This window comes from Rhododendron vialii, chromosome 8a (assembly GCF_030253575.1).
Source record: "Rhododendron vialii isolate Sample 1 chromosome 8a, ASM3025357v1".
NCBI classification, from domain to species: Eukaryota; Viridiplantae; Streptophyta; class Magnoliopsida; order Ericales; family Ericaceae; genus Rhododendron; species Rhododendron vialii.
The window spans coordinates 34,404,441-34,431,179 of NC_080564.1; the positions used below are offsets into that span (position 1 = coordinate 34,404,441).

At 35.1% G+C, this 26,739-nt stretch overlaps 2 protein-coding genes across 4 annotated transcripts in view; both read left to right on the forward strand.

Annotated features, from left to right (window-relative positions):
- The window catches only part of LOC131335765 (coatomer subunit zeta-2-like), a 50,642-nt gene extending 27,087 nt beyond the window's left edge, over positions 1-23,555 (forward strand). Inside the window, exons 5-6 of the mRNA XM_058371267.1 lie at positions 22,784-22,875; positions 23,200-23,555. Coding sequence (XP_058227250.1) covers positions 22,784-22,853 — 70 coding nt within the window. The 3' untranslated portion in view covers positions 22,854-22,875; positions 23,200-23,555. The remainder of the gene's footprint in view (positions 1-22,783; positions 22,876-23,199) is intronic.
- On the forward strand, positions 12,265-19,297 carry LOC131335761 (probable phospholipid-transporting ATPase 4). 3 transcript variants are annotated; one of them, XM_058371255.1, is made up of 11 exons: positions 12,265-12,507; positions 13,211-15,194; positions 15,297-15,407; positions 15,621-15,897; positions 15,982-16,070; positions 16,180-16,267; positions 16,325-16,561; positions 16,683-16,808; positions 17,607-17,705; positions 18,187-18,378; positions 18,469-19,297. In XM_058371255.1, the coding sequence occupies exons 2-11, from the start codon at positions 13,408-13,410 to the stop codon at positions 19,138-19,140; spliced, it is 3,678 nt and encodes a 1,225-aa protein (XP_058227238.1). In that variant the 5' UTR covers positions 12,265-12,507; positions 13,211-13,407; the 3' UTR covers positions 19,141-19,297. The 3 variants fall into 3 exon arrangements, with proteins under 3 accessions (XP_058227238.1, XP_058227240.1, XP_058227239.1); XM_058371256.1 differs by having other exon boundaries at positions 12,266-12,507; positions 16,352-16,561; XM_058371257.1 differs by lacking the exon at positions 16,325-16,561.
- Positions 23,556-26,739: the final 3,184 nt, after the last annotated feature.

Below are 26,739 nucleotides of genomic sequence, written 5' to 3' on the forward strand. Positions count from 1 at the left end.
TCTAGGAGCATCCACAATGTAATAATCAAAAGTAAATAATTAAAATTTGCCACATCAAATTTTGATTATCCATTTAGAGGTTGTTAAAACTAGCAATGTCAAGTCCAACATTGTTTATTTTTAGCCCATAATCAAAATGAGTTGGGAAAATTTCTAATCTAACGGTCAATTTTTTTCCCCTCAATCTAATGGTCTAAGTAGAATGGCATTCTAGTAAAATAAGTAAAAGTGGAGAACATTTGTTAAAATTCATAAAGTGATGAATATTGTTAAATGCACAATCACTTGCCAAAGTGGAGAGTGAGTTTCACCTACCAATAAAACATTTGCTTTATGAAGAGTGAGTTTTATTTTTCCATGATGGTGTACTTGATTGAGAAGATGTGGAGACCATTAAATTTGTGGTGTACTAGATTGAGAAGATGTGTGAACCATTAAATTTGGTTATTGGCAAAATGTTGTTAGTTTTGATTATCCAAATGCCAAAATTTGATGAGTTGCTAAGAGGTTACTAAGTTTGGTTACTACAATGTAAGCACTTTTTTTAGGGAATTCAGAATGCTGTAGTCAAAAATGTTGGTTTAATTTAATATTTTGCTTTAATGTTAATATTAATTTTGTGGATTTATTTTAAAGAGGTAATATATGCAATTAGAGATAAAGGAGTGTAAATATCTTTGAAGAGGTCTCCTTGTTTTACTCCTAATTATTAGTAGCATGTGTTGCATACTAACGGCAGGATAAACCCTATGCTTGATAATCTCCTAATTCTTTTCCTAAAAATCTACCACTTTTCACTTGCACAACAAACTATTGTTTACTATAAAACAGTGTTTATTGTTTCGGCTGTAGAAGGAGGAAAAAAACTCTATCTACATCTTATTCTCTCTCCTGCTTTAGAAATCATAAACAGTGACTGATCATATTCGGTTCATATATACATATTTGGTTCGGTATTATATTTGGATTTCGAGTGTCGGGAAACTATACGGTTCGTGAGTTCAATTCGCTGCACAGAAAAGAACTTGAAGGTCGTTGTATCTTAGGGAAAGAACGCCATCCAACCCCGTGTAGAAGGGGGTGTATCATTCCTTAGGAGGGCGCCATCACGTGCCTCGACCACCCCACAGGCTATTCTTATCTTTTCTCTAATAATATTGAATTGCCTTTCTTGGTTGATTATTTGTTCTTGTTTAGGCATTTAATTCTAGCAGAAATATCCTAATCATATAATTTTCCCAACAAAAAATTGATAACCAAAAGTTTCCACATCAGCTTTTGATTATTCATTTAAGATATTGCTAAAGTTAACAATGTAAATGTCTACAATGACATAATCAAAATTAGATAGCCAAAACTTGTCACATTATTTTTTCAAACTAAAAAAAAAAACTAAAAACTGTGAACTGTAGAAAATAGTTTTTCTAAAAATAGTTTTGAAACTAATAAAAACTATTTACTAGAAATAGAAAATAGTTTAAAAAACTATTTTCTAAAAAAACAAACAAATTTTAAGTAAAATATATATATTTTTGAAAATATTGTTCAGAGAGAGAGAGAGAGAGGAAAAGGGAACAGAGATAGAACATTTTTGTATAATGATTAATGTATTTGATTGAGAATATGTAGGATCTATTAAATTTGATTATTGTCAAAAGGTTGCTAGTTTTGATTATCCAAAGTCCATAATTTGATTATTTCTAAGGAGGTTATTAAGTGTGATTATAGTATTGTGAGCCATATTTTGCACCAACATTGTTAATTTTAAAAACCTTTTTACTTTTTATTATAGCATTGTGGATACTCTTAGCACACATTACTAACTTTAACAACCTTTTTATTTTGATTATTTCATTGTGGATGCTCTAAGTACTTAGCTCTGGACTCCGGTCGGACACCAATGCCCAAGAGGACTTAATAATTTTGCCAGAATTACCCCCACCAATTATGGAAACTTTGTCTCTGCCAATAAATAAACTTGGTGAATGTTGTTGAGATGTTCACTTCGGTTATCAATATCAGCTTTGGCTGTTTGATTTCATTGCAATCACATTAGCATTAGATTTTGTTGGCGTGCATCAATCTTATTTGTTGAAGGTGGCCGTAAACCCTTGCTTAAAGTTTTTTTTCCCCCCTTCTGAAACTGAATGCTCCACAATTTCATTTCAAATAAAATGCCAACATCACATATTGCAGACTTTGCAGTAATAATAAACCTAGACCTTTTTTCAGAAAATAAACCTAACCCTTCGCCTAAGTTGGGAGGAAAAAAGAAGAGAAGAGATAGAACTGGTCTTGACATGCAACTCATATACCACCTCTAATATTCCATACATCTTATATATCAAATTTTGGAAAAAAAAGTTTTAGTTTTGGAAGAAATTTTTTTAATTTTTTGGAAGAAAAGTGTTGATTTTGAAAGAAAATTTTAAAAATTAATTTTTTGAAAGGAGTCCTAATTAATTAATTTTGAAAAGTTAACCACAAAATTGAAGGAAAATTTTTATAGAATTGCCATAAAACCAAAGATGCTTTACATGATAGAATGTTGGCATATGAAGAAATAATAGATGAGCAAGATGAGTGTAGCAGAAATAAGAATGTTGAGGTTGCATGATGTGTGGTAAGTCTAGACTAGATAGGATAAGAAATGTAACGGTTCGTGAGATGGTAGGTGTAGTACCTATAGAGGAGAAGTTACGGGAAAATAGGCTAAAGTGGTTTGGACATATCTACCGTAAACCTGAAGATGTAGTAGTTAAGAGAACGGATAGAATAACTTTGGGTAGCAACTCTACGGGAGGAAAAGACCTAAATTGACATTAGATATTGTTGTGCGCAAAGATATGAGTCTAATACGTTTGAGTGAATAAATGGCCCTTGGCAAAGCTCAATGGAGAAAAAAGATTCATGTAGCCTACCCCAATTGATTAGAACATAAGGCTCAATTTGGTTTGGTACATAATACTAATATTATTCAATCTCTTGCCCATTTGAAGGGGATCCTTGTTTTTCCGTGAAAAAAAGAAAAGAAAAGAAAGGGATCCTTGTTCAAACTAAGAAACCCTTGTTTAATTTTTAGGCCCAATTGTGTAACTCATTCATGCAAAGAATTGTCGGATATTGGTATGCATTTGAACAAATTACATTGATCTATGATCAAAATTCTTATTGTCGAATTTTTTTTCACAAATTTAATTCGACCAAGAAGTTATCGGCATTCAATCAACCTAATTTTCTCTTCGCATTAATGATTTATGCATTGAAGACTACAAAATTAACAGTTCAAATTATCAACATGAGACCCATGATGGGCCTCGTTTTGCATTAAAGAGAGGGAATTCTCGTTCGAAGTCACACTATATAGGATTCAAAAGCAAAATTTTATGGTAACATAATATCAATCGAATGAAAAAGATGAATCTGTGGATATGAGAGATGATGATTTAGGTTGTTTCCGTTCCTTACCAGGTGCAAATTTGGCACACTTTTAATTCTTTCGTATAAGTGAAAACACATCTACCAGCGGCAGCAAAGACAACACTGTCATCACCCTCCATGTCTGCAATCGTGGTCACAACTTTGGCCACATCCATATGAGTCGATAAGACGAAGGCATTTGAAAAAACATTTCCATTCACATGACATTGCATGTACCTCCCCCACAACTATGCAGAGTATCATCAATGTCATCCAAATTCCAACAACAAATGTTTTACAATTTCCTGACATCTCTCTTTGTGTGAAAATTATTGGTATTTGAGATAATTTCTTTGCATAGATTGATATCCTTATTTAAAGGCTCTATGCCCTTGTCTAAGCAAATGAGCATTAATTATTAATAATTTTGGAACATTACATGAATGAATTAATTGAGTTAAGAACTTAGCAACCACCCATTTAACTTCGAAGGTTAATTAATACTATTGGTAAACGAGGGGCTCTCAATTACTGCTATTAATTGTACTAGTACCAAATATTTATTGTGTCAAATCTACCCTTGTTCTTTGTGAGTATTTGTCTGGTTTTAAAAAAATTGAAGTCAAGGCTTGTGTCTGCTTTACACGAGATATAATGAATAAATTTATCATGCCAAATTCCTAAAACTTTTTACCTCTTTGTTTTGTTTTTTTTTTGGTTTTTTGTTCGCATTGTTTGGATTTTTATTACATTCATGTTATATTTTCTGGATTAATGTTCGTCTTAATAAGAGGAGTCTAATAAGTAAAAAAATTATTATAAAAGCAAAATAATTGCAATAAAGACTAACAAAAAGGTGGGTTTTTTTTAGCTATACTGTTGTCTTACATCAACTTTTATCCACATTTCTATATGTTATTTATTTTTCTCGTTGAGATAAATGAATTTCACAAATTACACCGAAAAGCAAAATAAATAATTTTAAAAAATAAAAAATATATAAAAAAATACTCTAAAATTTTGGAGAGAATGACTAAGAACAAGGCTATACTATAAGCCGCCAATTGCATGAAACGATAGCTTAATAAATTTTATTTGTGTAGAGGGATACTATTGAAAATTATCAAATCATCAATCACAGATGCATTTAATGTTGTTTACCTCCCCGAAACTAATGGTTTTTATTGGTTACAAAATAATTAATGGGGGCCATAGTAAATATAAATTTACTACATTTATTATGGTTAAACTAATGCCCTAGGGGCACTTATTAGCATGACCGTTTTTGAAATGCATTCATATTGTCAACCCATATGGATGCAACGATAGCTGTTACTATGATTGCGAAGAACAAAGAGGGTGGTGGTAGTGTTGTCTCTGCCACCATCGGTACATGTGCTTTCACTTATACGAAAGAATTAAAAGTGCGCCAAATTTGCACCCGGTAAGGGATGAAAACAACCTAAATCATCATCTCTCTTATTCACATATTCATCCTTTTCATTCGATTGATATACATGTATGATATTATGTTACCATAAAACTTTGCTTCTGAATACTACATAGAGTGACTTTGAACAAGAATTCCGTCTCTAATGCAAAATGAGGCCCACCATGGTCCCATGAATGTTGATAATTCGAACCGTTAATTTTGTAGACTTCAATGTGTAAATCATTAATCCAACGAGAAAATTAGGTTGATTGAATGCCGATAACTGTTTGGTCGAATTAAATTTGTGAAAAAAAATTGAACAATAAGAATTTTGATCACACTCCAATGTAATTTGTTCAACTGCCTACCGATATCCGACTTTTCTTTTCATGAATGAGTTACACAGTTGGCAGGGGCGGAACTAGGATTCGGATACGAGGGTGGCACCGTAATTTATACATACATGTATGGAAATCGACATATTTGTGAATTCAATTTTTATGTCAACACACTCACTATAATCAGTAAGAAATATGCAACAAAAATACTCAAACTTGTGGAGGAAAAAATTAATGTCCAAATATGCTACGTTCCTTTCCAATTAGTGGGAAAAAATACAAACCATGTGGGGATTTTTAATAGAACACTAAAACTTGTGAAAACAAAGCTAATGTCTAAATATGTTAAGTTCCTCTCCAATTTTACTGAAAAGAATACAAACTATGTGAGAAGTTATGAAAAAGAAGCATGCAATAAAAATCCTCTCAAATTATTGGAAAAAAAATACAAAATATGTAAGAGTTTATGACAAAACTTAAAATGAGAGAGAGGGAGAGAGAGAGGAAGAGAGAGCTGATAAGTCTTGAAAAGAGGAATCTCAAAACGAGGCGCTGGGATTTGGACTCCTGCGCTAGATTTGCGAAGGCACATGGCTTAACCACGCAGCCAAAGTGAAATTTGTGTACATTCTTTGTAACTTTTAATTTAAAGCTTTCGGAGTAAATTTATTTTTGGGAAATTCTTAGCTAGTCCCATCTTTTGCCTGCTATCCCATCCAAACCCCTTTTTAAAGTACTATTACATCCAAACCCTTTTTAAAGATGTCCTTATTATTTTGCCCTTCTAACTATTTATACCATCAGATTTCACACCCATTGCAGAATTCACACATTTTTTCAAAATTCATACCACCTTCAAAATTCACACCTTTTTTTAGAATTCACACCTCCAAAATTCTTAAGATATAAAGTTTGGATAAATTCTGGGTGAATCATTGGCGTAAATTGTTGGCGTGAATTGTGGGTGAATTCTGAATTCTTGGTGTGAATCCCCCAAAAATCCAAGAATTCACGCCACAAAAAAAAAAAAAAGAGGAGGTCATCATCTACCCATAATAGATTAAAATAATAAGTTCTCATCACTATTTCTCATAAAAAGAAGATTTAGCATACAGAGAGAAAGTGAGAGAGGGTAAGGGAGAGAGAGAGAGAGAGAGAGAGAGAGAGAGAGGGGGGCCATCATCTTCTTTCTTTTTCCTTTTCTGCAACGCAACTCTGCTGCTACTTCTTCTTCTTCGTCAAAGACACGCTAATTTCACGTACTAGTGTCGAACTACCCGTGTGGTGGTTACACAGCTTCATTTTTGACGGGTCCAGTATCAATCTATTCGTATCGTCGAGATGCACGAGACTCATGTATCAATTTGAGTCTTGGATCAGATTTTCGTTTCTTCAGTTTTGGAAAGCAGCTCTTCGAGCAGCATGTGAGGGCCACACCGGGATCTTTCCAGCGATGGAAAGGCTTCTCAAGAATCTTCTTGATGAGACGATGTTATTTTCTGGTGTCGAAGTTGATTTTCGATCACTTCTCCACGCCGACGAAAAACAACTCTACTTCGACGCCGAGTCGTCGACGCCCGCAACGAAGAACAACTCTCCTTCGTTCCTTACAGGTATACCCGCACGTCGACGACCAAGTGCGAAGTGAGGCGAACTCCGGCGACCACGTTGTACAGCGGCAGAAGGTCTGAACTCCAGCGATTAAGGAGACGAATGGATACTAGGGATTCTCTACTTCGTTCCATGTTGTACGACGAAGGATTTGAGCTGGTGAAGATGAAAACGGGGGTAATTTGGACAGATCACTTAAAACAGGGCTTATGCGGAAAGAGTGCGACGCGGGGTGGGGCTGGACGGGCAAGCGGGGACAAAACACGGCCGGTGGGTAAGAACTCCATTTATTTTTATGTTTTTTTTTTGACATTTTTGAAACTAGGGTGGCACGTGCTACCTCCATCTCATACTAGCTCCGCCTTGACAGTTGAGCCTAAAAATTAAACAAGGGTTTCTTAGTTTGAACTAGGATTCCTTTCAAACGGGCAACAAATTGAATAATATTAGTATTGCGGAAAAAATTAACTTTTCAAAATTAATTTAGGATCCCTTTCATAAAATTAATTTTAAAAATTTTCTTCCAAAATCAACACTTCTCTTCCTAAAATTTTTCTTCCAAAACTAACACTTTTGTTCCAAAATTTGATGTGTGTGTACAGAATAGGGGTGGTATATGAGTTACATGTCAAGACCAATCTTATCTCTTCTCTTCTTTTTTCCTCCCAACTTAGGTGAAGGGTTAGGTTTATTTTCTGAAAAAAGGTCTAGATTTATTGTTACTGCAATACGTGATGTTATTGGCATTTTATTTGAAATGAAAATGTGGAGCATTAAGTTTCATAAAGGAAAAAAATATTTAAACAAGGGTGTAGTTGGTATTTAAATTATTCCTACTGTGGTAGTTAATGGAAGTCGGTGGGGCTAATAACTCATTGCATGGGAACTAACTCATTTGCTAAGTTCCAAACTCAATTAATACACTCAAATTTATGCTCCGGGACATCGATTAGCATTTGCCATAGTCGGTTAAAAAACACTTCTCTCACATAATAATATATATGATCATTCGAAGGATTCAACATCATTGCTTCGATAGTTGGACTATCGAAAATCATCCTCAAAGGTTTGGGAACAAAAATTATCGGGCACAACAGGCTCCCCGTTACCAATGGAGCACAATCTTAAGCATCCGTAGTGGAATAAATAAAAGTAAATAATCAAAATTTGTCATATCAAATTTTGATTATTTATTTAGAGGTTGCTAAAGTTAACAATGTCAAGTTCCATGCACATTAGTTCTTTTTTGCCCATAATCAAAATGAGTTGGTAAAAATTCAAATCTAACGGTTAATTTTTTTTCTTTTCAATCTAATGATCTACATTGAATGATATTTTAGTAAAATAACTGAAAGTTGAGAGTATTTGTTAAAATTTATAAAGTGATCAATATTGTTAAATACACAATCACTTGCCAAAGTGGAGAGTGATTTTTATCTACCAATAAAGCATTTGCTTTGTAGACAGTAATGAGTTTTACTTTCCCATGATGCAACTACTTGATTGAGAAGATGTGAGGTCCAACAAATTTGGTTATTAGCAAAAGGTTCTTAGTTTTGATTATTCAATGGCCAAAATTTGATGAGTTGCTAAGAAGCTGCTAAATTTGAATATTTCCATATGAGCTATTTTTTGAGCAAATGTTGCTAATCTTAGTAATTTTTTAATTTTGATTATTCCACAACGAATGCTCTTAGAACACCACATAACATTACTTTGTGAGCATTGAATAACTTATTCTCTCCTTCATCTCTTGCGTAACAATGGATTCAATAGTTGAAAGGAAAATTCTAAAATCAGTTCAATAGGCTGACAATAATAAGTGTGTGAATGTGTATTAAAATGTGTAAAAAAAGAAACAGAAATGTGTATTTTTCTTGTCTTCTTGTGTATTTATTGGCAGCCTAGTGAGCTAACAAGTATTCTTACTACAATTCAGTGGCATGATAATTTCTCAAATCTCGTTTTCCATTTGCCATGCCGTAACCCTCTTGCTCTTCATGGATTGAAGTGTTAAAAGAACTCAAGAGGAATAAAGTACAGAAGATAAGCTTAATTATACGCAATAAAAAGTGGATTACTATTTTCCATTATCTATTGGAGTACTATTATTGTAGGAGATCGAAAGAAAATAAAGTGGCACTAAAAAAAATGTGTTTAATTTAGTTGCTGGCTAGCCCCAATGTGGAGTGGAGTGGGAGGTCTTAAAGTGGGCTCCACATCAATCCAATGAATCATATCCCTTTTTTATTATACAGATGTCCAGACCGATTTACGCGCACATCGATTAGTGGCTCAATCTCGCCACCCGCTTGCCAAGAGCCTAATTAAAGTCGCAGCAAAACTCTTTGATCTTAAAGAAATTGATACTTTAGCACTTAGGAAGTTTTCAATCCAAAATTTGAAAACAGAGCAACCCCGAAGTTCCATACATTAATCTCTGAACCACCCCTCGGGGTTAATGATTCGCATCCCTTGGTCTAATTAATGAGAAAAACTTTTTAAAGAGGGAGCCATGAATAACTATTTACGGAGGTAAATCGCGCGCGTTCAAAGTGTATTGGATGGTCTGGATTTGAAACAACTTTTCCGGAAAAGAGTTAAACTCTTTCACGGAATTTTTTTATTAAAATCCGGACCATCTAAGGCCGAAACAAACAACTGAGATCATTCAGCTCATCAACTAGCTTGTTCACGGCTCCTTTGTGAAGAAAGTCAATCTCCTAACTAATACCCCAAATGAGAAAGACAAACCGTAGTGTCAACACGGTAACAAAGGGCTTCACAAAAAATTGGGATCACATTCTCTCACTATAATCGGAATAGTTGATTGAAAAATGATTTTGGCACTTTACTTTTTTTTATGACACCCTAAAACTTATCTTTTAATATAAAAATTATACATAGCAAAGCACACTAAAAGACAAATTATGTAGTGCTATCATAAAAAATTGGAGTGCCAAAATTATTTTCCTAATTGATTTCGTAAACTTGAAACAAAGTAAATAAATGTGATTGAATATCGACAACCACATGGACACATGGACAAATTAATATCACAAGTGTTTATTGATATGCGGTAAACTAATTTTCTGTAAATATTTTTTCCCACGTTATACGAAATAAACGATTTGAAGTATGATTTATTTTTATTTTCTTTTGGAAAAGTGATGCTACAAATACCAAAGTATGTATCGAAAAGTTTTACTTTCATATTCACAATAAATACGAGTTCCACAAGAACATGATGAGGATCGTAACTACTATAAGTATCTCGTATAATTTTTTCAGTATACATTTTAAACAGTACCCGTAATATGTTGGTTTTGTGAAATGAATCCATCCAATGAAAGGTAGGAAGAATATAAAAGTCGCAAAATTATTTGGCGATTTTAGAGTACCGACACGGGATGCTACAAGCTCCACCATACATAAATGTGAAATCCGAAATCACCTCATTTTAATTTGGGAAATTGATTTTGCACTCACCAAATTAAATTAATAATCAGAAAGTACAGTTAGTAATTTGAGAAGTGAAAAAAAATGAAAAATGGACACTCCACGAATAATATCTCTTATAAAGTGTAAAGTAATGGAGTAGGGAGGGAGCTTGTCCCCACAAAAATAGTCCACCCAACTCTCCAGGACGGATAGAAGTAATCATGAGGTGAAGTGGGTCAGTTTAAAAAAAAAAAAAAAAAAAACGAAGGTAAATGAAGTAAATCAATGAGATTTGTTTTAATGACGAATATTTCCTAAATTTCATGTGATTTCGATGTGCGTTTCACCGAGACCCCAGTTCCAATCAACAACAATTTGTCTAAACATGTGATGAAATAAGTCAAAAGTGATTTCTATTGACAAATTCACCCTTTCTAATAAAAAGGATAGCAAAAATTTATTAATTTTCATTTAGTATTTTGAATCAAAATGATTTTTTATTCGTTGGAGGAGCTGTTTTGATCAAAAGGGTAAAACTTGTGAATAACAAATGTTTTTGTTACTTCTCAAAAAAACTATTTTGTCTGAAATTACAATATTATTACTTTTGGATCAAAAAATGAAGAATTTAGAGTTTTTATTTATTTATTCTATTATTAAAAAGGGTGAATTTGTCAATGTAAGACACTTTTGACAGATTCTATCACGTATTTGGTCGAACCGTTAATTGTTGATTGTCGGTGAAATGAACATTAAATTTAAAGGGATTTTATAGTCACTTTTCATACATAAGGGAAGTATCTATCATTAAGAACAAACCCTCAAGGGATGTTAGTGAAATTTACCAAAAAACAAGGGCGTTGCTATTCGCAGCCTTCTATTTTCTCTTATAGCCCGTTAAAATTTTTCAATTATACTCGACAGTTAGTTACCGAAATTGAGATATATTTTCAGCATCCAATTACCGAAATATAATATTTTTTTCAACAGCTATTTTACCGAAAATGTATGTTCGACAGTTGTTTACCGAAAGTTGAAAATATTTTCGATATGTAGTTACCGAAATATAATCTTGTTTTCAACAGCAATTTATCAAAATGTTATTTATGATTTTCAACAACCATTTACCGAAATGTAGTGGATTATGGGAGAAAATAAAGGGCTGCAAATAGCAGCGCCCAAAAACAAAGAAAGAAATGAAGTGGATCCACCATTTCAACAACAAAAATCATCCTATTTGTACCTTAGCATGCCCACGTAGATAAAGGGTATCACACTCACATCAGGTGATGAACAGGGCCGACTCTACATCTTGTGAGGCCAAGGCCAATCTATAATAGGGGCTTTATTTATTGTTAGCAAACAATTACTAAGTCATGTTTCGTTAAAGTTCTTATTTTTTAAGTACTTATTTTTCGTTTTACGAGATAGATTATTCTTTCATAATACATCACATTTAATTCAAAAAATAAATATTTATTTAAAAATAAATAATTATATTAATTAGTGGAACACACCCTAAAATACTGTTATTTGTTGTGAAAATAATGTGTGTAAAAATATCTTCATAAAAACTTAGAAATACGAGAACAAATTTATGTGAATGCATTTTTACTTCACGTTTTCTATAATTGTGAGTAGCAAAAAACGAGCCTGCAAGATTTTGATCCTGCATTGAATATTTGGAAGCCCCACAAAACTAATGTTGCACCATATAGCTGGAATCAGTGAAATTTGACCTAGAAATTTTACAACACGTCCACTGAAAATGGGACCCCTATTTTGGTCCACAAATTAGAAGCCTTAGGCGATAGCCTGGAGGGATCTTGCCCAAAGGCCGGCCCAGTGATGGAATTTTTTCCTTCTTGAAGATGACTAGGTGATGAAATTAGTACTTACTAAAATCAAAACTAGACTATCGGTTCTCCGCTCAGATCGCTGTTTTTAGTACCAGCTTTTCTAGCCATGTCATTTTCCTTGCATGATACTATTTTTCTTTTCTTAAAAAAGAGACCAAAATTTCAATAAATTCACAGATTCACCAGAGAGAAATAAATACAGAGAGAGAGGGCCCCCGTAAATCCTTGTCATTGGTTTGACGAGAGAGAGAGGGCTTTCTTCTTTGGCCTAGACCCACCTCTCTCTCTCTTTTATCTCTCCCTCATTGCGATCTCTGCAACTTCTCTCTCCGATCCCATTATTTTCTTGATTGGTTTGTCTTATTTTTTTCCGTTTGAAATGGATTTATGGGGCTCGTCTTTCCAGGTAACCTCCTTTTCTCTCTCCTCATTTTTGTTTATTGGGGTCAATTGTAAACTGTAGCCAAATTCGATTTTTTCTTTTTCTTTTTTGTTTTATTAATTGTTTTGGGTAATTTGATCTTAGCTTCAAGTGCAGCACATTCTTTAAATTATTGGAAATTCATTTTATAATGGGTGCAGCTACGAATGTTTTGGTGGTTTTTTTTAATTTTATTTTATCTCTCTCTTTTTTCCCTATATGATTTTGAGTAATTTGATTATAGCTTTTGGTGCACATTCTTTAAATTGTCAGCAATTCTTAACCATGTGTTCAACTGGTAAAGGTCTGGTGATCTTTTTTTGTTTTTGTTTTTTTTTGATGACATTGTTTTTTTCCAATTTTTTTTTATTATTTTAGTTTTGGACAGCCTATCAATCAGAATACAATCATTGTTTCTTGGTTGCCGTTTTGTCTTTGTTAATCTTCTTCCCAAAATCTCGGAATCAAGAAGAGGGTTGAAATTTTGAATTGGAAATTAGGAATGGTTATTGGTAGGTTTTTCTTAGTTACCCATATTGTTGTTAATCTTCTAGTGTCATGGTTGGCAATCTATAAATGCAAATGTCATGATTATTTTATTATGTCTTACTTATATATGAATGTCAGAATGTCATGTACTGGCAGAAAATCTAATTTGTATCTATTTATGGGTTTGATGTTCTGTCAGGTAAGGCATTCTTGAAAAATTGTGAATTCTCTTGTGACCAAATATTCCTCTGGGCGTGTTGAATGCTTGGAAGGATACGTTGCATACGAGGCTCCTTCAGTTACAAGGGTGAAGGCAAGAACTTTGGGGCTTTTATTTTCTTTCTTGGGAGGTGGTTATGTGGTTATAGAATTTTATCGAGCTGAGCCATAAAACCAATGACACGAGGAAGGATAAGGGCAAGGCTCCGCCGGAGCAATCTGTACACATTTGCATGCATTCGTCCAAGAGACGGTGAAAGAGAGGAGCCGCATCAATTCAAAGGCCCCGGATTCTCGCGAATTGTATTCTGCAACGAACCATGTCACCATGTAAAGAAACCTCTTAAATATTGCTCTAACTACATTTCAACCACAAAGTACAATGTCATCACGTTTCTACCCAAGGCCATCTTTGAACAATTCCGTCGCGTTGCCAACTTGTATTTCCTACTAGCTGCATGTTTGTCGATCACAAACGTTGCTCCGTTCTCAGCTGTCAGTATGATTGCTCCTCTTGCCTTTGTGATTGGTCTTAGTATGGCGAAGGAAGCTCTAGAAGATTGGCGAAGGTTTATTCAGGATATGAAAGTGAATATGCGAAAAGCTAGGGTGCATAAAGGGGATGGAGTATTTGGTCCTAAGCCATGGATGAAACTTCGAGTTGGAGATGTGGTGAAGGTGGAGAAGGACAAATTTTTCCCTGCAGATTTACTACTTGTGTCGTCCAGTTATGAGGATGGAATCTGTTACGTGGAAACTATGAACTTAGATGGTGAGACAAACTTGAAAGTCAAGAGAGCTTTGGAGGTAACCTTGACATTGGATGACGACATGACTTTCAAGGATTTTACGGGAAAAATTTCATGTGAAGACCCAAATCCCAACCTTTACACTTTTATGGGTAATCTCGAGTATGATCGTCAGGTTTATCCTTTAGATCCTAGTCAGATTCTCCTCAGAGATTCAAAGCTTAGGAATACGGCTTATGTTTATGGAGTGGTGATATTCACTGGTCATGATAGTAAAGTCATGCAAAATGGAACTCAATCTCCTTCAAAAAGGAGCAGAGTTGAAAAACAGATGGACAAAATCATTTACATTCTTTTCAGCCTCCTTGTATTCATCTCCTTGATCAGCTCATTAGGTTTTGCTGTGAAGACATATTTCCAAATGCCAATTTGGTGGTATTTGCGACCAGATGACACATCAAATCTCTACAATCCTCGTACACCTATCTGGTCAGGTTTTTTGCATTTGGTTACTGCCCTAATTCTATATGGGTATTTGATACCCATCTCTCTTTATGTTTCTATCGAAGTGGTGAAGGTACTCCAAGCAATGTTCATTAATAAGGACATCCATATGTATGATGAAGAAAGCGGAACTCCTGCTCAAGCAAGGACATCGAATCTAAATGAGGAGTTGGGTCAGGTTGACACGATCCTTTCTGATAAAACTGGCACTTTGACATGCAACCAAATGGATTTCCTCAAGTGTTCCATTGCTGGTATGGCTTATGGGACTCGTTCTAGTGAAGTTGAACTTGCTGCTACAAGGCAGATGGCTTTAAATGTTGACGATCAAGTCTCCGAATCAACCCCTAAAAGTGATGTGCATGTATCAGAAATTGAGCTGGAGACTGTTTTTACTTGTAAAGACGAGAAGTATCAGAAACCTCCAATAAAGGGATTTAGCTTTGAGGACAGTCGCCTTATGCATGGAAATTGGTCGAAAGAGTCAAATGCAGATGTCATCTTGTTGTTTTTTCGTATACTTGCTATTTGTCACACTGCAATTCCAGAAGCAAATGAAGAGGCTGGTGGATTTATTTATGAAGCAGAATCCCCAGATGAAGGTGCTTTTCTTGTTGCAGCAAGAGAATTTGGGTTTGAGTTCTGTAAAAGAACTCAATCTAGCGTATTTGTTCGTGAAAGATATCCTTCTTCTACAGAATCAATTGAAAGGTTAGATCATCAAACGAATAATTTGCTTTCATGGATCAAAGATTGTTAATTAGCCGGGTATTTTTCTTTTCGCATCTTATGTGTCATCTGGAGAATTTGCAGGGGGTACAAAATTCTTAATTTGTTGGACTTTACTAGCAAAAGGAAGAGAATGTCTGTTATCACTCAGGACGAGGATGGCCAACGTTTTCTCTTTTGTAAAGGTGCAGACAGGTTTGGCTCATGAAATCCTTTTCTTGACTTCCAATTTTTCCCTCGATATTCGTTATTGGAGGAAGTTAGTGTTGTATAACAATGTCATTTGGATAAACTTTGTGCTTTTCTGATCTCCTTTAACGTTTCAAGGTCATCCTTTTGCTTAACTGACATTAAACTATGTTTACATGGTAATTTGATGCATTGTCCCTCTATGCTTGGGTTATGCAGCATCATCTTTGATCGGTTATCAAAGAATGGAAGAATGTATGAGGAAGCTACTACAAAACACCTAAAGGACTATGGGGAAGGTGGTTTGCGCACATTAGCTCTTGCTTACCGAAAACTTGAAGAGGCAGAGTATTCTGCTTGGAACAATGAGTTTATCAAAGCGAAGACTTCCATTGGTGGTGATCGAGAGGCAATGCTTGAAAGGGTATCTGATCTGATGGAAAGGGATTTAATCCTTGTCGGTGCAACTGCTGTTGAAGACAAACTGCAGAAAGGGGTATTTCTAAGTCATTGCTAGAGAGAAATAATATTTTTTGCATTCTTGTGTTCCTCGCCGAACTTAACAACACATTTTCAATAGGTGCCTCAATGTATTGATAAACTGGCTCAAGCAGGTCTCAAAATCTGGGTTCTAACAGGAGATAAGTTGGAAACAGCAATCAACATAGGGTCAGTATTCTATTAATCAAACTCATAACCAAACTATTAAGAGACAAAGAACTCCATATAATCCATCGTAACTTGCAACTAAATTAAAACTACTATTTGCATTATGCAGATTTTCCTGTAGTCTGCTTCGACAGGGCATGAAGCAGATTTGCATAACAAGCCTGAATACAGACACGTCAGCACAAGATTCCAGAAAGGTATATTTAATTAAGGAATGTGGATAATATTCAGAATTTTATACACTTTCATTTTAGAATTTGTTGCTCTTTGTAACGCATCAGGCTGTGAAAGATAACATTGTGATGCAAATTACAAATGCCTCTCAAATGATCAAGCTCGAAAAGGATCCTCATGCCGCATTTGCATTAATTATCGATGGGAAGACCCTTTCATATGCTTTAGAGGATGATCTGAAGCATCAATTCTTAAACTTAGCGGTTGATTGTGCATCTGTCATATGTTGTCGCGTCTCTCCTAAGCAGAAAGCTCTGGTACTATTTTTTTCTCTTATCAACAGATTTGCTTGCCGACTAGACTTTCTATTTCCTGCTAGTTGACTTCTATATCTTCATTATGCTTGCCTTGTTTTAATTTGTTTGGTCACATCACTAGGTGACAAGATTGGTAAAACAAGGAACCGGCAAAATCACTTTAGCAATTGGGGATGGTGCAAATGATGTTGGAATGATTCAAGAAGCAGATATTGGCATTGGCATCAGTGGCGTCGAAGGAATGCAGGTTCGTAGCATCTATTAAACTTTTCTTGGATAATGTATCTGTGAAATGGTTGATAAAATGAGTCCTGTAGAGTTTTAATGTTGCTCGTGCTTTTGAAACGATTTTGTTTTATGAAGGCACGAGATAGTATGTCATTTAGTCCCACTTGGAGTAGATTTTGTCTAGGACTAGTCGTGTGGCTTGGTCTGAGGCGTGGGCATCAAGAAGTTTTTTTGTTGGTGCCTTAGAAATGTCATCTATTTAATATGAGCAAATGGTGTGAAAGGTAAGCAATGTACTAGCTTCGTAGGTTGCTTATCATGTCTAAAGATTCTAAACTCAACCTGAACTTTTCTAGAGGACTTTTCAATGGGGTACCTCTAAATCACTCATAGCGAAATAGCTCCACCTACAACTACCATGGGAACATTTATTATTTTCAATCAAGTAGTTCTTTTTTTTATCATTCAACTTCTTTGTTATGGTCCGGCACTGTCATTTATTCTTTACTACATAAAAAAATTAGTAGTTGTTTAGTCCTATAAACCCCTGATGTTGCCATGTGCTGATATCAATGGTTATAAATCTTGACCATATATTAACCATACTGCCCACATGAAACTATTAGCGGACATTACCCCATATTTTTTCAATGGACCACTTTAGTCTTCCGTTAGCTTTCTACGATAGCACGTTTCTTTGTTTTCTTGAACAGTATGAATAATGAATTGGACCATTAACCATGTTTGGATGATTACTTTTTGCGCTTTATTTTCCTCTTTATAGCCAGCCTTACAAAATTCTCAACTCGTTTTGCAGGCTGTGATGGCTAGTGACTTTGCTATTGCTCAGTTTCGATTTCTGGAAAGACTTCTAGTTGTCCATGGACACTGGTGTTACAAGAGAATTGCTCAGATGGTAATAATTCAAGAGAATGAGATTGTTGTGACATGTTAAGAATGATTCTTTTTCTTCCCAATTCAATTCTGACATTGGATAGGAAATAAGAAAAACAAATCAACTTTATAATGAGATCATATTACTTGTTTAATTTCCGTAAGCACTAAAACTTATAGAGAAGCAAAACCGACCAATACAATAGACTTTTGTTAATTGAACGGAGAAATTACGTTGGTAAATGTTTAAGGACTATTGTCTCCATTTTTTTTCTTTTCAATGGCATGGTAGGGAAAAACATAATGCTATTTTGTTTTTGTTTTTATGATCGGCTACAAAATGCTATTCTATTAATGTTTCCGAATAAGTTTTACAATATAACCACTCCAATAAAAGTTTCATGCTTCTGCCCTTGCATTTTGAACATGCATTGCATAGTTAGGTGCCTTTATACTACTGTTTTTTTCCACATTTGATACAAACTTTAATCCTTTACATTCAGATCTGTTATTTCTTCTACAAGAACATAGCCTTCGGCCTCACACTCTTCTACTTCGAGGCATTTGCCAGCTTTTCTGGGCAATCAGTTTATGAAGATTGGTACATGTTGCTATTTAATGTTATTCTAACCTCACTACCTGTCATTTCACTTGGAGTATTTGAACAAGATGTTTCATCTGAAATTTGCTTACAGGTAGTTCAACAAGAACACCCTCAATTTAAATACTCTTTGTCTTGTTTTCAAATATTATCCCATGAACACATTCCCCCTACATATTTGTAGTTCCCAGCCCTTTATCAACAAGGCCCAAAAAACTTGTTCTTCGACTGGTACCGAATATTTGGGTGGATGGGGAATGGACTCTATTCTTCCGTCATGATATTATTCCTCAACTTAATCATCTTCTATGACCAACCCTTCCGATCTGGAGGCCAAACTGCCGACATGTCGGCCGTAGGGACCACCATGTTTACGTGTATCGTTTGGGCAGTCAACTGTCAGATTGCACTCACTATGAGTCACTTCACTTGGATCCAACACCTCTTAATATGGGGCAGCGTTGCCACATGGTACCTATTCCTCTTAGGCTACGGAATGATGCCACCGGACTATTCTGGGAATGCCTTCCAACTCCTCGTTGAAGCCCTCGCTCCTGCTCCTATGTATTGGTGCACCACTCTTTTAGTAACCATCGCTTGCAACCTCCCATATCTGGCTCATATATCATTCCAAAGGTGTTTTCATCCAATGGATCATCACATCATCCAAGAAATAAAGTACCTCAAGAAAGATGTTGAGGATCAACATATGTGGACTAGAGAGCGGTCTAAAGCAAGACAGGAGACGAAGATTGGGTTTACTGCGAGGGTAGATGCAAAGATCAGGCAACTGAAAGTGAGACTGACAAAGAAGCATTCATCACTACCTCCACAAGTCATAATGCCTACATTGTAACATTTCCTGGGATTTTTTTTCCCTTTTTACCCCTGTTCTCGTTTATAAATTTAGGTTTCCTTGCCATTTCATTTTAGTGGGGGTGTGTTGAGGTCCCATTCATTATACAAGAGGTGTGATGCTGTTGTATGTAATTAATTCTATATACCAAAACAAATACTCCTATATAGCATGATCTCATTACAGTTTGTGGAAATTGTTCATATTGATTAACCTACTTTTTCTCCTTATACAGTATGTTTTCTGGAATTCTGAACCCCTGCAAAGCTTCTAATGTTTATATGCCCATGAAATTTGATTGACACACTTGCTACATCTGCTTCTTGTATGCGTTGAACAGCTTAACTTATAGCGTAAAAAATAAAAACAATGTGGTATGTACACGTTCATGACCACGCCAATGGCTGATTCATCCATTGAGAAAAAACAACCCTTCGATTGGAACAAGATTAAAAACAAATGTCGTAGTTGATTAGATTGTTCCATGAGCATAAAATTCCTTCACGCATGCAAGTGTTCAGCATAACGTTGTTTCAACCAATATATATATATATATATATATATATATTTTTTTTGAAATGTTGTTTCAACCAATCTAATTAAATCTAAACAGGAGAGGATAACAAAATGTTCAATTAGACAAAGGATTCCTCACTTTAAATGCTAACTTGTTTTGGTTGATGTTTGGGGTTGTTTTGTATGGTGTATAATCCACTTTACTATTTTATTTGGTATCTATAATATATCTGAGATGATTTTGTTTGTAAAAAAAAAAATGCCTAACTATTCAAAATGTTTACTTCTTCACTCAATATTTAGTTGTACATATTTTATCTTTCATTGTTAGATTTAAATCTATCAAGTCCAATCAATCACGTGTTTTCTAATTTTGAAAAAAAGTATTCAACGTGTTGTGCCCTATCAAATTTGATTAAAATTCGATATTTCTTCATTTAACTCAGTACAAAAGTCTCTAGTATGTCTTCTACGGTGACACTTTTTTATAATACGAAGGATTTTGTAGGCTCCCTATAATCTATGATCCTCAAATTTATTGTGTTATTGAAGTACCGTGCTCATCATGTGGAACAATGTTGGACCTTGGATATACATATACGAATTTGGAAATCTTGTAGTGCAGCCCGCACTATAGGAGCTATAGTGCGGTCGATTCATCCGCTCATTTCGACGATTCAGCCACTCATTTTGACGCCGACGGCTTGAATTTAATCAGAGCTTCAACTGATCTATTGCTAAAATAGATGGCTGGATCGGCCGCCTTTCATGATCCCCTGGTCGCCCATCAGGTTAAAACCATAACGTTTCAAGGATGGAATAAAAAAGAATTGAAACGGAGTAAACAAACAGAAATGCTAGGGGTACAACAAACCCCGTATAGTAACTGTGCATAGATTTATTTTGCGCCCGTCTCGGGTCTCAAAAAAATGATCGGAGCTGCTCATTTTGTTTAAAATATATTGTTTAGGGTCTCTGTAAAAAAATTATCTCAATCCAATATCAGTACAGGCATTTACGAATCATACAACTTTTCTTCAAAATTTGGCCTGAATTTCTGAAGCGAAAATGAATGATTCATAAACACTCTAACCGGCATCAGATTGAGATGATTTTTTACAAAAATCCTAAAAAATATATTTTGAACAAAATTAGTGGATCTGATTTTTTTTGTAAGACCCGATAAGGGCACAAAATAGATCTGTACGCGGCTGCTTTACGTGGTTTGCTGTACCTATAGCACAACTCCTAAACAAAATCTGAATAATCCCAGGGAGTAAAAATGCAATTAATCCGAAATTAAAGGTGGAAACTTCTGTTGCTTCGATTGGATCAAAGTCTCTTCGGAGAGTGTCTCGATACTAGGATGCCTCCTCTTTCTCCGTCGTCTCTCCTCCCTTCTCTCTCTCTCTCCTCCCCTTTCTCTCTCTACTCCCCCATGGATCTCCTCCAAAATTCTTCATCTGATCCACCAAATCTCTCTTGTTCGCTTTTAACTCGCCGTCGATCTCTGACCGTTGGATTGCCCCCTTCGATCAAGGCTTTGGGCCGTGGAATAACTTTCTTGCCTGATTCTATTTTTTTATTTATTTGTTACATAAAGTTTTTTGTTAGGGTTTGAATTGGTAGATAGGATTCATCTTTTGCGTTGATTTCGATTTCGACTACTTTTTTATGATGGAGCCTCGCGTCGGTAGGAGCATCTCCAATCCATTCAAAATAGAGGATGGATGTAACACATTAAGGGGAGATTTTGTAATTTATTCTATTTTTTCTTCACTTTTTGTACTTTTTGGGAGAATCTTTGAGGGACCCATCCATCGTCCTTTTTAGAGTTTTGGAGAAATTTTGTACTCCAAATTTACTTTTGATCCTCCTTTTTTAGAAGACCAAATTTACTTTTAGAGGACCAAACTCTAAAAAAGACGGTGGGTCCCTCAAAAATTCTCCCAAAAATTACAAAAAGTGAAGAAAAAGAGAATAAATTATAAAACCTCCCCTCAATGTGTCCCATCCATCCTCTATTTTGGAGAAATAGAGGTGGATTGGAGATGTTCTAATAAGTTCCTGCTCGGCCGGAAGATCGGTAGCGGCTCGTTTGGAGAGATCTATCTCGGTTTGTACATTTTTTTACTGCTGGTTTTTTCTTGGTAAAAAGGTTGTTTATTTGTTGTAATTGTGTTTCAAAATTGTGTCTTTGCTACACTTTTGTAGGTACTAATATCCAGACGAATGAAGAAGTTGCTATTAAGCTCGTGAGTGATCCTAATTCACTCTTGAACTCATACATTTCTCTTTTCTTCACACGCTGAATGATTTTCTCCATTGCCATCGACTGTGTTTGTTGTCAATTTCCTTTTTTGGTAGCTGGAATTATGTGCTTATGGCATTTTTTGTCTCGTCTATACCCGCACAAACATAGAATAATCACGGAAAATGCCAACATCCGCCCTAAAGCCGGTGCATAATAGGTAAAACTAAAACGTGCATTGATATCCGAGAAAAGTGGATTGATATCTGTGAAAGGTAGTTTGTTTGCTAGTCAATCAGTTTTGGGTAGCTTTTACTTTGGGGGAGTGCTTTGATGTTCTCTTCTGACTCCTCAATGTATTTAAGAAACTAGTTGCTATTGCTAATGATCTCGTAGTAAAGAAAAATGTAGGTGTTCTAAACTTCTCCCAATCTATGTGTAGGCCGTCGCGTTTTAGAAATAGGAGTATCCCTTCGAAGTTCCAGCCTTATCATATTTATCTACGGTGAAGTCAATGCTGGCTATGACATTAGGTAGCCCTGGTTTTTTTTAGGTGCACTTTTTTAGCAGTTGAAGTTTGTGGAAGACTGGAAGCCATTTTAGCAGTTGAAGTTTGTTGAAGCCAAAATGCCCACAACCATGCATGATACATGGGTCAATTTTCAATAACTGAGATGTGATTAGAACACGAAACAGTGGTCCTTAGCACCACAATAGACAAGTCGCATACCCTTCCTTAATAGGTGGGTCATGTCTTGGAGGATTCTTTCTTAGCATGCTGCCTTTTAACTTGTTCTGCACCGAATACTCTTTGAACTTTGTCCAATGGGTTACTATAGTTGAGGAAAAATCCATGTTTTACTTCATTTTCCGCAGGATGATCCTCGAAACGGATGGCAATGTTATTGCTGGAAAAGTGGCAACCCACACTCCACAGTGTGGATGACGGTGCACCCTTGTCTGAGCAGGTAACCTTACCTTTCCTCCCTTATCTTTATTATGTAAATCATCAACAAAATGTAGGGCGGACAAATTTGCCTTAAATTGTTATGCCTTTTGCTTTTCTTTTCTTTTCTTTTTTTTCCACCTAATTAGATTGAGATTCCAAATCCGCAAAGATTGCATTTAGTACAATAACTGCATTTCAGTTGGACAGTAAATTGCATGATCATGTACTCAATATTTGGAGATGTGGTATTAATAATCTCATCACTCGGTAGAATCGTGTGGTATGACCGTATGCTCCCTGTTAGAATAATCGTAACCCTAACTTGTGTATTCGTCATCTGCAGACTATAAGTCAAGCTTTGGCTACCGCACGTGACCACTTGGCAAGATCTCTTCAATGATGAAGCATCTGGGAGTGTAACTAGAGAAAACAAATTGGCCTTCATTCTTTGAGTAATTCACAAATAATACAGCAGTTTGGGAGCTGTTTCGTTGATACTCGGACGGTGAAACATCACGGCAGTCAGCTGCATATTGTTAGCATCTTTACATTCCCAAGTCGATAAGTAATTCGGCTAGTCGGATAAATTGCTTTCTGAGTGAACGAATAATCTCGCCTTTATGCTCTTACAAGGTGCACTTATATTTTGTGGTTGATTTCCCAGTTGAGCTATATAAACCTCTCTTTTTTACAGCAACATTTCGTAATGTTTTTCTCTCGTTCACGCAATCCTGAATTTTGAGAAATTATTCATTGGACTTGGGTCACCGCCACGTATTGTTTTAATACGTTTATAACCACACATTCACGTGAAGCCTATGTACTTAGTTCTGGACTCTGGTCGGACACCAATGCCCAAGAGGACTTACTAATTTTGCCTGAATTACCCCCGCCAATTATGGAATCTTTGTCCCTGCCAATGAATAAACTTGGTCAATGTTGTTGAGATGTCCACTTCGGTTATCAATATCAGCTTTGGCTGTTAGATTTCATTGCAATCACATTAGCATTAGATTTTGTTAGCGTGCATCAATCTTATTTGTTGAAGGTGGCCATGGAGGAGGGCTTGTTGTGGCTTGGGGGGCACAGCTAGCTGCTTCGTGTCGAGTTCAAACAAGTAATTCACATCGTTCATTTCGTAGACCTCACTTCGTAGAGCATCCTTGCAAAAGATCAAGGTGATCGGACATGGATAATCTAATTTTGAGAGCAATCATCCTGATGGGCCACGGGTACAACACAAGCCCCCGTTTTCCACTCTTAGAGCTCGATACGACATTAACTCTAAAATGTAGTATTAGACAAGGGCAAAAGCTAATCGATGCTCTTGGGCACAAGTTTGAGTTAATTTAACTACCACGGTAGGAATAATTTAAATACCAAGTACACTCTCGCTTAAAGGTCCCCCCTTTATGAAACTGAATGCCCCCCATTTTCATTTCAAATAAAAGGCCAACATCACATATTGCAGTAACAATAAACCTAGACTTTTAAAAAAAATAAACCTAACCCTTCGCTTAAGTTAGGAGGAAAAAAGAAGAGAAGAGATTGGACTGGTCTTGACGTGTAACTCATATACCACCCCTATTCCATACATCTACAACTTATATGTCAAAATTTGGAACAAAAGTGTTAGTTTTGGAAGAAAAAATTTTAAAATTTTTGGAAGAAAAGTGTTGATTTGGGAATAAAAATTTTAAAAATTAATTTTTTGAAAGGGATCCTAAATTAATTTTGAAAAGTTAATTTTTTTCCCCAATACCAATATTATTCAATCGGGTGCCCATTTGAAAGGGATCATTGTTCAAACTAAAAATCCCTTGTTTAATTTTTTAAGCCCAATTGTGTAACACATTCATGCAAAGAATTGTCAGATATCTGTAGGAATTTGAACAAATTATATAGGTGTACGGTCAAAATTCTTATTGTTCAACTTTTTTTCAGAAATTTACTTCGACCAAACAGTTATCTGCATTCAATCAACCTAATTTTCTCTTTGCATGAATGATTTACACATTGAAGTCTACAAAATTAACGATTCGAATTATCAACATGGGATCCATGGTGGGCCTCGTTTTGCATTAGAGAGAGGGAAATTCTCGTTCGAAGTCACACTATATTGGATTCAGAAGCAAAGTTTTATGATAACATAATATCATGCACGTATATCAATCGGATGAAAAGGATGAATATATATATGTGGATAAGAGAGATGATAATTTAGGATATTTCCATTCCTAATTACCAGGCAAATTTGACAAACCTTTAATTCTAAATGAAAGCACATATACCGGTGGCAGCAGAGACAACACTGCCATCACCCTCTTTGTTCTTTGCAATCATAGTAACAGTTTTGGTTGCATCCATATGGGTTGACAATACGAAGGCATTTGTAAAAACATTTCAAACTACATTTCATTTCACGTGACATTGCATGTACCTCCCCCACAACTAGACATAGTATCATCAATCCAATCCAAATTCCAACAACAAATATTTTACCATTTTTTGACATCTCTCTTTTGTGTGAAGATTATTGGTGTTTGAGATAATTTTTTGCATAGATTGATATCATTATTTATAGGCTCTGTGCCCTTGTCTAAGCAAATGAGCATTAATTATTGACAATTTTTGGAACATTACATGAATGGATTAATTGAGTTAAGAAAAATTAATACTATTAGTAACGAGAGGCTCTCAATTACTGCTATTAATTGTATTAGTACCAAATATTCCTTGTGTCAAATCTGCCCTTGTTCTTTATTAGTTTTTGTTTGGTTTTAAAAATTTTGAAGTCAAGGGCGCTTGTGTCTGCTTTACACGAGATATAATGAATAATTTATTATGTCAAATTCCTAAAACTTTGTACTTTTGTTTTGGTTTTTTTTGTTCTCATTGTTTGGATTTTTATTACATTCATGTTATATTTTCTGAATTAATATTCGTCTTAATAAGTATAAAAATTATTATAAAAGCAAAAAAATTGCAATAAAGACTAAAAAACAGGTGGTTTTTTTAGCTATACTATTATCTTACATCAACTTTTATCCACATTTCTATATGTTATTTATTTTTCTCATCGAGACAAATAAATTCCACAAATTACACAAAAAAGATAAATAAACAATTTTAAAAAATCAAAAAAATATCAAAAAAATACCAATTAAAAATTTGGTGAGAATGACTAAGAACAAGTACTATTGGAAAATATCAGCATAAAATTTCTTCATGCACACAAGTATTCAGCATAACGTTGTATCAACCAATCTAATAAATCAAAACAGGAGAAGATAACGAATAAATTAGACAAAGGATTCCTCACTTTGATTGATTTGCTTGACTATTCAAATATTGTTTACTTCGTCACTCAATATTCAGTTGTACATATTTTGTCTTTTTAGATAACCACATTTTTTGTCTTTCATTGTTAGATTCAAATCTATCGAGTCAATCACGTGTTTTTTCCCCCAATTCTGAAGAAAAGTATTCTAACGTGTTTTGTCCTATCAAATTTGATTAAAAATTGATATTACTTCATCCAACTCAGTACAAAAATCTCTAGTATGTCTTCTACGATGACCCTTTTTTCTAATATGGAGATTTTGTAGGCTCGCAATTATTTGTGATCCTCAAATTTAGCAAATTATTGAAGTCTCGTGCTCATCGTGTGGAACCATGTTGGACCATAACTTGGATACACACATCGACTTCACCCCAACATGTCAAAACTAAAACGTTTCACGGATGAAATAAATAGGAGGAAAGTGATTTTGACATTCCACATTTAGCCATTAGCACTCGGCTATTTTTCTTTATCATGTATAAAATTATCAAATTATTCTTTATTTTGTTTGTATTCATCCACTTAAAAAGGTAATTTGAT